The sequence below is a fragment of the Strongylocentrotus purpuratus genome, unplaced genomic scaffold (assembly GCF_000002235.5).
Source record: "Strongylocentrotus purpuratus isolate Spur 01 unplaced genomic scaffold, Spur_5.0 spur5_scaffold_9, whole genome shotgun sequence".
Lineage (NCBI taxonomy): Eukaryota > Metazoa > Echinodermata > Echinoidea > Camarodonta > Strongylocentrotidae > Strongylocentrotus > Strongylocentrotus purpuratus.
Window position 1 is genome coordinate 164,196 of NW_022145615.1, and position 10,651 is coordinate 174,846.

Genomic DNA, 10,651 nt, shown 5'->3' on the forward strand with positions numbered 1-10,651 from the left:
GTTTCATTCAATTATTAGAGAAAGAAGACGATTCGTTGTATCGTGTCCTTGTCTGAGTGCAATTCGCCCCCGCCCTCCCGCGCGAAGCGCGGAAGCCTTGAGGTTTCAATGAATTATTACTCTTAATCCTTTTCTGTATTCATTTTCGCCTATCCAGCGCCACGCGGAAGCTTTACCGTTTCATTAAATTATTAGAGAATGAAGACGATTTCTTGTATCGTGTCCTTGTCTGAATTCAGTCTTCCCCTCCCGTGCGAAGCGCGGAAGCTTTGAAGTTTCATTTGATTATTACTCTTAATCTTCGTCCGAAATCATTTTCACCCATCCCGCGCGTAGCGCGGAAGCTTTCACGTTTCATTAAGTTATTAGAAAGAGAAGATGATACGTTGTATCGTGTACTTTGACGTTTCATTTAATTATAACTCTTAATCCTAGTTTGAATTCAGTTGACCCCCTTCCGCGCAAAGCGCGGAATCTTTGCCGTTTCACTAAATTATTAGAGAAAGAAGACGATTCGTTGTACTGTTCTCTATATTAATCCTTGTTTAAAATCAGTTTCCTCACATGATGTACGTATGGAACGTTCGTTCGCACATATTTGCATGCACAGCCCAAGACAGTGGTGGGTAGCATCTCCCGGCAGTGCTTGTCGCAATAGCTTCTGGAAAGGAATTGTATACTACTGTTAGTGTTAACGGCCACTAATTTGGCCCATTAGTGACTATACAAAATATATGCTCTTCCTGGCTATTTGGGAATGTGTCAGTTTGCAATAAAGATGGAGAAACGCGAATTTTGTTGAAAATCATGTTATATCACGAACATTTATTAATCACTTGTATGAAATTAAAAATAATTCATGGTTGGATTTTACTGGTCGGTTGAACCAACCAGTACGCCAGTGACATAGGCCTACATCAGCTTTTCAATAAAACAAAAATAAGTTGTGACATAATAATCTTTCTCCAAAAATGAAATATGTTTTAGGAAATATCAGGAAATAAAATAAAAATAAAGATACAATGACGTGAATTTTAAAAAGGGTGAACGGAAACAACATAACAACTAGTGAACTATCTTATAAGTCATACTAATGTCCGAAAATCTTTCTCCTTGTCTCCGATCTCATCACCAATTCGTCACAGAGTTTAGTTATGTTTACATTGTCCAGGATGGTCTGATGTTGCAGATTGCTACTTTTGCGCTTCGCGCTTAACATTTAGCTCGTTGCTTTTTAACGCTGCGTCTTTGCATTTGGCGCACTGCATTCCTATGATGCTGTCGATTAAACAAATTGAATTAATTCATCAATTCCTGATGAAGCCGTATGATCGAGAATTCAATTTATTCTTGTCTCATATACGGATGTCTCATTTACTTCATATATGTATGTATTATGAAAATGAGATAGCAAAATGTGTATATTGATGGTCATCTTGCGAGTAATAACCATTAACTACTCTCATTAGGCTCTCATCATTAATTTTTCTCTTATTTTTTTTTTTTTTAGGGTGAATAATTGGGGGGGGGATGATTGTACAGGCCATCCCCCCCCCCCCCACCTGAAATATCGGGGGGGGGAGATATATCCCCCGTCCCCCCCCCCCGGGATCATTTTCACCCATCCCGCGCGTAGCGCGGAAGCTTTCACGTTTCATTAAGTTATTAGAAAGAGAAGATGATACGTTGTATCGTGTACTTTGACGTTTCATTTAATTTTCATTTAATTCATCATTAACTAATCTCATTAGGCTCTCATCATTAATTTTTCTCTTATTATTTTTTTTTTTAGGGTGAATAATTGGGGGGGGGGGATGATTGTACAGGCCATCCCCCCCCCCCCCCACCTGAAATATCGGGGGGGGGGAGATATATCCCCCATTCCCCCCCCCCCCCCGGGATCGACACCCATGCAACTACGTGTATTTCTGTTTATTTTTGCTTTGTTGATACACCATAAGGTGTGCCACTGCACGCCACTGCACTGCACTGCAGCTTTTCGTGTGTGTGTGTGTGTGTGTATTTGGTTTTACAGACGTGTATCAATCAGATATGATTATTTACGTCTGGGGACCGACCTTTAACGTCACCATCCGAAAGACGTGACTCAGTTTCGAACCTGCGTCCTCGGCTGAATCAGTTTGTAACTTCCACTGTTAGCTGGATTACAGGCGCACGCCACAACACCTAGTGATCTTGCTTCCGATTAATAAAGGGGTAAAAGTAAGTCTTTATTCGAAAGGTGATATTTTAATGATTATTTTGACAATTGACAGAACTGATTTTTGTTGTTTACTTATAATTTGCTTGTTCGCTCAACTTCGATGGGACATGGCGAAATTGCACTCACACCGCACCGGTCATTGTATTGATTGCCAGAGAGTAGACTACCTTGTACCTTGTACCTTGTGTTCATCTCTTCCGAAGGGTCGACCCGCTAGGAACTATAACTTGAAGTATAACTTGGCGTGACGAGAGTATACATTTGTGTATTTCAGGGGTCGTAGCAGCTTTATTAGGGAGATTGCCGGTTGCGGGACGCGAATATCTTTTATTGTAGAATGAAAAGTGAAGGTCAACGGATAAGACCTATGCAAATAATATACGCCCACCTGATATTTGTTCATGCTCTAAAACTAATAGTGAAACAATGTAGGTCAGCCACCTAATGTAACTAGACCAAATACTTTATTCATAAGTTCAATTTTTATTTTATTTTAAAACTTCACTGGGCTTAGGCCCGGGGGAGGGGAGGGGTACTCACATATAAACCCTAATAAGGCCGGGCTATTTGAAGTCTTACTACGGCCGGGGGGGCCATTATGGCCCCCCCCCCCTAAGATCTCGGCCGTGAAAGGGCCGATCTCCGCGAAAATTTGCACGCATGTCAAGTGAAGTGTACAGAACAATATGATAATTTCAATTTTTTGAAAAAAATCACTCATTTGCATATTTATGGTAATTTATGCAAATAACGTCATAAAATCACATTTTTACCCATAAATCATATATTATTCATATTTAAGCATTCTTTTTCACTACATATATTCATTACACCATTTGGAACAATAATACGACAACAAAATTTGGAAGAGCCAGCTTATTCCTTATGTTATTTCTTGTTTTGATAATTTCTTATGTATTTCATTGTTTTTTTAACTTATTTATGTCATTGTTTTTTTTTTTTTTAATTTCTTCCTACAATTCAACTATTTTGACTCCCAAAACAACCACCTAAACTTTAAACAAGACCCAATAACCAATGTTTGATCTATTTTTAGGAAAAATGACATTCCCATATGTTTTGTACACAAATCACAAAAATGAGCGATTTTCGGGCTGACATGCAAAGACAAAAGGTCACATGACCTTGTAACTATAGGTCCGATTTTTTTTTTTTTTTTTTTTTAAAGATGCACAAGACTCTTAAGAAAAATGTCAGCGAGCGGCGAGGCGCCATCCATATGCGTTCTCGAACAATCAGAAAAATTGTGGAGGGGGGGCCATAATGCCCCCCCCCCGGCCTTATTAGGGTTAAGACATACGGGGTTGTGCCGCTCTAATGGGTCACTTTTTCTAACAAAAAACCCTAAACACAGGTCCAATTTCAACAAAAACATCCCTAAACGTGGATCCGTTTTTTCAAAATTTCCAATATTATCGGGTGTTTGCATGGCCATTGTCACTGAAAATTGTGAAAAATAGGCTTTACTTCCATTACAATCCCCCCAAATGCCCTTTAAAATGAGTAGGGGTTTTGAGGCTTATGTGGCACACCCCCGTCCAAACCAAATCTCAGTACCCCTTGTGTGTTGCAAATCTGATCTGATATGAGTCCTCATCCACTATCATCACTGTCTCTCTCTCTCTCTCTCTCCATCCCCTCCCCTCCCCTCCCCTCTCTCTCTCTATCTCTCTCTCTCTCTCCCCTCCCCCGCTCCCTTCCCCCTCTCTCTCTCTGTCTCTCTTGCTCACTTTCTGTCTCTGTGTATTTTCATTCAGTTCTTTAGTGCAATGGAGAGATGGGTTGGAAGAGTTGCCCTGGTAACTGGTGCATCTGTTGGTATTGGAGAAGCAATAACTAGATCCCTTGTGAGGCATGGAATGATAGTCGTTGCCTGTGCTCGTGGAGTGGACAAAATACAGGTTTATTTAATATTCATGGAATTGTTTCAGAAGATTTGTTTTATTGCCGGGGGCATGTGATGACGATATGGCCACCACATCCCCTTTCCCACCATCTGCTTTTATTCAAAGCTTAAATACTTCCTACAAACAACACTCAGATGTGATCATATATTTCAATGAGACTCTTCTCAAAACCAATGACAAGACATAGACAGTCATATTAATAAACTTTATTCTTGTGTTTTTAGAATTTAAGTCCTAAACTTTCAGCATGCATAGAATCTGATATAATCTGGTCTATTGTAGTTGTACAAAAATACCCCTCAACAAATTTGTCAACATTTTAATAGGAATAAGATATGTCAAAATGGGAGCTATTTTATCATTTTAGTTGTTCATGCCACTGTTTTATGGAAATTTTGTGCTAGTTTTTTTTTTTTTTTTTTCTTCACATTCTTTAAAAGAATTTGTAAAGGTGCTTAGGGGGTAAAGCTCTGGTAAAGAGAAAACTCTAATACATGTTAAATTGTTTTAAAATAATCTCACATTTACAAAAGAAAATCCCTAAGGCTCTCCCATGCAGCATTTTCCCCTTTGACTGCAGAAGTAATCAGTAATGTTCAGTGGCAGTTTTACTTTTAGTTATTCTCTTGGAATGATTATTTGAAATTGTTCATGGATAGTTGAGTTATCTTCTGTTTTACATTGTATCACTTAGGCAATGAAGTTAGAGCTTGAAGCCGAGTCTGCGTGCGGAAAGCTTCATCCTATCCAATGTGATCTTACTCAGAAAGATCAGATAGCTGCCATGTTTAAAGAGATCAAGAAGGAGTATAAAGTAGTCCATGTTTGTATCAACAACGCAGGTATTAGCTTTGAAGCTGGTCTCATCAAAAGCAACCCAGAAGATTGGCAGATGGTGTTAGATGTGAGTACAGTAAAGGTCCCAGGTTATTGACCTGATCGATTGGGACTAGATCAGATATCCCCAATGTATACATTAGACAAGGGGTTGAATGATGTTGGTAAAGAATCAATGGATTTCTACGTCAAGCAATGGTGTAGAAAGCACTTTACTAACAGGAGAACAAAATCAGCTACTGCATGATTTCAGTTTTAACACCATATGTGAAGTACTAGAATTTTTAAACCTGACAACTGATTAATTGTTATGTTTATTTTTTTAATAAATTCCTATAGATGCATATGATCAGCCATCTTACAATTAATATGTATCTTACATATAAAGATTGTTATGTTTTCAATCATCCCTGCTCTATTATATTGTAGGTAAATATCATGGCTCTGTGTATTTGCACACAAGAATCAATAAAATTGATGCTGGAAAACAAAGTGAATGATGGACAGATTATACATCTCAATAGGTGAGTAATTCATCTTTCACTCTACAACCCCCTCTCATACTCTCTCTCTCTCCCTCTCCCTCTCCCTCTCCCCCTCTCTCTCCCCCCCCCCCCCCCCCTCTCTCTCTCTCTCTTTCTCTCTTTCTCTCTCCTCTAACAAGATTTGTCAAGAGATGAGACACTATATTTCACCAATCTGCCATTTTAATATTGCGTAGGCTCAGTCACATAAAAAAGGAACGTCTTGATTTGGTTTCTTTCCATGCATTGTTTTTGCCACTAAGTATGGATCACTAACTATATATGCATGTCTTTATTTGCATCCAGAGATGATCACTGGAGAGTACCTTTTACTACAAAACATAATAATTTCCATTTTATTTACTTACAGTATGATATTTATCTCTTTTCACAGTATGTCTGGTCACAGAGTGGTAGGAGAAAGTTTTTACTGTGGAACTAAGTACATGGTGACAGCTTTGACAGAAGGTTTAAGGAATGAGCTGAGGGCAATGAAGACCAACATCAGAGTTTGTGTAAGTTTCAGTGAAGTTATTCAGTCCGACATCTATTTTTGTGGAATAAACAGAGGTCACATATAGTGAAAGTAAAGTCTTAGCCAAAAGAACAGTCTTTAGATACTGTATACTATAAATCAATATGGAAAGCTTATTAGTATGTAACCACTAATATAACCAATACATTGTTTACAAGTTAACTATATTTAATTTTGAAATTGACAAAGATGGTTCATATTCATAATAGATGTATTAATTGATTTAATTTATTTTAAAATTTCTGCATTGAGTAACATTTCATAATCTTAAATTACTATGAGCTAAAGAAAAACTGTTTAAAGAATCTGCAGTTGTTTTGCTGTGTATTAGAATTAGAATTTTAGATGTGTATAGTGCACATGCATATATCTGCCTATAATGGCACCCAAGGCGCACACAAATCAAGAAATTACAAGGTAATACAAGAATTAATAAACACATACACAATTACAACAATGGTAATTCACTGATGATAAAATCAGAAAGATGAAGAAAAAAAAGAGATATATGCATCGTCACTGAGATCATTTTAGCGTTGTTTAAAACATTCATCAATTGTAGACTTTCTTCTTGAAGAAAGTTTCCTGATCCCTGTGGAAGATTGATGCACTTGACTTGATGAATAAAGGAAGCGCATTCCATAATAAGATACTACTGTAGTGATGATCTTAATCTTGTAACTGTATTTTTACATCCCAGGGTATTTCACCAGGTATTGTCGAGACTGAATTTGCGTTCAGGAAGTTACATCAAGATCCCGCCGAATGCACATTTTACCAAGAAAATCCTGTGAGTATATACATGTATTAATATACTATGATATTTTGCTGAGCTTATTATTTTATTTTTTTACTGATTTTCCCCAATCTTTAACTGAAGGTAAACAGGTATTTTGTTTATGTTTCTGCCATTTGTTTCATACTCATACATTTATGAAGAAAGAGGTGTTAACAAGATACACCTACATCATTTTACTTCAGCAGCTTAAAGGCTAGTTCAGATATGACATGGTAAATCGGCGCAAGAAAAAAACACAGCTATTTGTAAAACTTGTTAAAAATGAATGGCAACTGTGAAGAAAGAATTTCTTACACGTATTCACTTAGATCTGTGTAATACAGTGCAGAAATGTGAAGTATACTACACTTTACATCTGCAATGGTTTACCATATCTGAACAAGGCTTGAGAGTTCTGTCAAGATTCTTTGATTTACTCTGAACTTATTTTTTCTGTAAAGGGTCTGAAAGCAGAAGATGTTGCGAATCAAGTCATTCACATTCTTCAGCAGCCTGCTCATGTCCAGGTATAGTATTCACATGTCAGTAATTTATGGGTATGATCATATTGTGTACCAGTGTAACTTGTAAATAGTTTCATTTTCAAAGACAAGACACAAAGAGCATCAGACACACAGAAATTGCTGCTAAGGGTTGTGCATGGGCATTATGAAAATGTCCCAAAGCTGTGAAGTTGTAAATGATACAAGATGCATGTAGTAAAATTTCAGTCACATTCCATATTGTATGGTTACATCCTTATATAACTTGCTCCATTAACAATTGCTCAGCATGCAATTTATTAAACTAACCAACTTTCTATCTTCAATTCTGGACCTTAATCCATACACAAGCCCCAACCCTAGGACCAACAAAAATCATTTGGTTGTCCTCGATTGCTTTTCTGGAGTAGGGGCGGGTGGGCGTTTTTTACTTTTTTTTTTTTTTTTTTTTTTTTTACTTCATTTTTTGTGTCTTTTTTTTATTCCCCCCCCCCCTCCCCATTTTGGGGGATTTTTTTTTTGTAATATTTTTTTTCCATAAAAAAAAATCATTGGGATGTCAAGCATTTCAACAAACAAAGTCTACAAAACACTTTAATATGGTAAAAGACTAGTTTAATGTACAATGAATATCAAGACCAACGCAGAAAGTATTTTGGGCTTTGAAATACAGCACCTTTTAAATCTCTATCGTACTACTTATAGCTACTTGCGCCCTCTATATAGAAACAATGCCTAATCGGTGACCATTGGTCCCCCATGATCCTCTTTATCTTATGTTAACTGAGAGCTGATTTGATGAGATAACCACCTGTCCAGTGACCTTACAGGGTGGTCTAATACCTCCTGTAAACTAGTACAGATGGGCTTTAAAATGAGTTTAAGAATGCTCAGAACCTGAACGGCATGTTGACATAAAAAAATTAAAATGGCATGTTTAATAAATACAGAATTGCGCACTGAAAAGACCAAACTGACAACGGGACGCATTTCGATCCTTGCAAATGCATGAAATGGCATGTTTGGCATCTAAGATTGCTCCCCCCCCCCCAAAAAAAAAAAAAATAATAATAATAATAATAATAAAATAAAATAAAATAAAAATAATTTAAAAAAATAAAAAATTGTGAATAAAAAAAATAAAACAAATTGAATTTAAAAAATAATAATGATAAAATAAATAAAATGACGAGCGGGCGGTCGAGGACAACCAAAGGATTTTTTTTTTATTTTTGGCCTTGGCCCAAATTCACAAAGGAGATTTGTCGACAAACCTCTTTGTGAATTCGGGCCTATGACTTTGAAAGAAAGCACCAGACCAGAATAAGATGTTAAACACCCATTAGTATGAGCAACAGGTGTAGCTTGACACAGACCTGTTTGTGTGCTCTATGTGCTATCTCTAGAGGTCATTTACTGATTCTCTCATAGCACCAAGATATGACTCATGAATGTTCATCTTGTTTTTATAACTTTGGGTTAAAATGGCTTTAATCTCCTAATAGATTGACTCTGCACGGTCTCTTATGGAAATCAACCTCTTTAATTCCTTCAGTTTTTTCATCTCTCTCTCTATCTCTCTCTCTCTCTCATTTACACAGCTTCATGACATTTTGATGCGAGCTACTGAACAGGTGTTGTAAGAGGATTCAATTTCAGGCACTATTGAGAGCCCACTAATTTGGTTTATTATTGTGTGTGAGATGAGATTTATTGCTGGGGTCTTGTAGTAATTAGAGATTGAGCTATGAATACTAATCAAGGACAAGATATGGAAGTAAACCTAAAAGAAATTTATGTTAAAGCGAAATGCAATCATCTCCAGCTGGTTAAGGTACTTACATACATGTACATGAAAATAACACAACGTGATGAATATGTAGAACCTGTGTAAATTGAACAAAATTGTATGCTACCATTGTTTCCTTTATCTAATATGAAAAACAAGGTAAATTTATTTGGAATACTTAAGGTCCGTGCAAACTACAATGTCTATTTAAATGACAACTACCATTAATACATTTTGTATGACCGAAGCTGTTTAATGACACATTTTATTAACGTACATGTACATGTAGTTGCTAGAATTCTATTAACATTGTATTCACTCTGTATAAGCATCGCACTAAGATGCGGAAACTTATAGTTATGTCCAATAAAGACAAATACAAACATCATTCTTTTGATATTCTACAGTGTATGTACAATTTGGAAATAGCAATAGAAATTATTAATACTACATTTTTGTTTCAGTAATAAAAGGAGGCAAATGTTTCTTATTGATTACAATACTTAATATATTTCAATTTTTACTTGCAAAATGTTTGTTATCCAAACATTTGTGTAATATGTAATTTTTTAATCAAATTAACTACTTAAGAGAGCGCTAAAAACTCACCTTTTTGATGAATGCTTCGATTAATTATTATGTAAACGTACATTAAACATTGTAAAGCGCTTTGAGAGGACCTTCGATCCTAAAATGCGCTATAGACTGAAGAACGAACTATTATTATTAAAGAATTTTTATGAGACTTATACAAAAAAAATATTACAACTCTTCTTCTGATACGCCTTCTTTGAGGGAATTTGTATTGAATTAAAAAATGCCATGAGGTTCAAATCAATCATACATTTACTATTTCATTGCAATTAAATAGTCAAATATGAAACATTCATAAATTGATGACGAACTATAAATTATGTAAATAGTTTTACAGAATTGTAACCGTTTTCATTTTGGCTGAATTATTTTAAAATACATACATGTATCCCCATGTAACAATTATGTAATCATAACAAGACTAGATTGTTTGTAAATGTATTGTATGGTTATAAAACAAAATTGAAGGAACATCTTCAAGTACTCGATCCTTCGCTTTTTTTTTTCTTTTCTTTATAATTGGGCTGCTTTTTTTAAAGAAGCATTTTCTATTCAATGCAATTTATTCATATATGTACTGATATCCATTCTGACGACAATTTTCACTTACAGTATTGCGCTAAAAGTACTGCTTGCCTTCATTAGAAGACAAAGAATGATGGAAGTTGAAGGAAGTAATAATTTTTTATAAAATTACCCGATGTTTTATGTATGGATGATATGTTTTTTTGCTTTTATTCACAATGACTTTATTGCCGTCATAAACTGATTTATTTACGTACCCTTAAATTGATCTAATTGCACCTGTGTTATTATAGTTTGACAATAAACGAGCTATTTGCACAGCACAAGAATTCTGGAACGTTGCGCAAAATGATTTTTGAATTTGTTCCTGTTTATACGACCAGGGACGTCGCTATTCAGTGAACCATTTTAAAT

The 10,651-nt window shown here is 35.8% G+C and overlaps 1 protein-coding gene across 2 annotated transcripts; it reads left to right on the forward strand.

The window, feature by feature from the left end:
* The first annotated feature begins 2,135 nt into the window (after positions 1-2,135).
* On the forward strand, positions 2,136-10,181 carry LOC574625 (dehydrogenase/reductase SDR family member 11). Of its 2 annotated transcripts, none has more exons than XM_774975.5 (8): positions 2,136-2,223; positions 4,003-4,146; positions 4,847-5,056; positions 5,419-5,513; positions 5,908-6,028; positions 6,749-6,838; positions 7,288-7,353; positions 8,931-10,181. In XM_774975.5, the coding sequence occupies exons 2-8, from the start codon at positions 4,015-4,017 to the stop codon at positions 8,970-8,972; spliced, it is 756 nt and encodes a 251-aa protein (XP_780068.3). In that variant the 5' UTR covers positions 2,136-2,223; positions 4,003-4,014; the 3' UTR covers positions 8,973-10,181. The 2 variants fall into 2 exon arrangements, with proteins under 2 accessions (XP_780068.3, XP_011679965.1); XM_011681663.2 differs by having other exon boundaries at positions 4,011-4,146.
* The last annotated feature ends 470 nt before the right edge of the window (positions 10,182-10,651 follow it).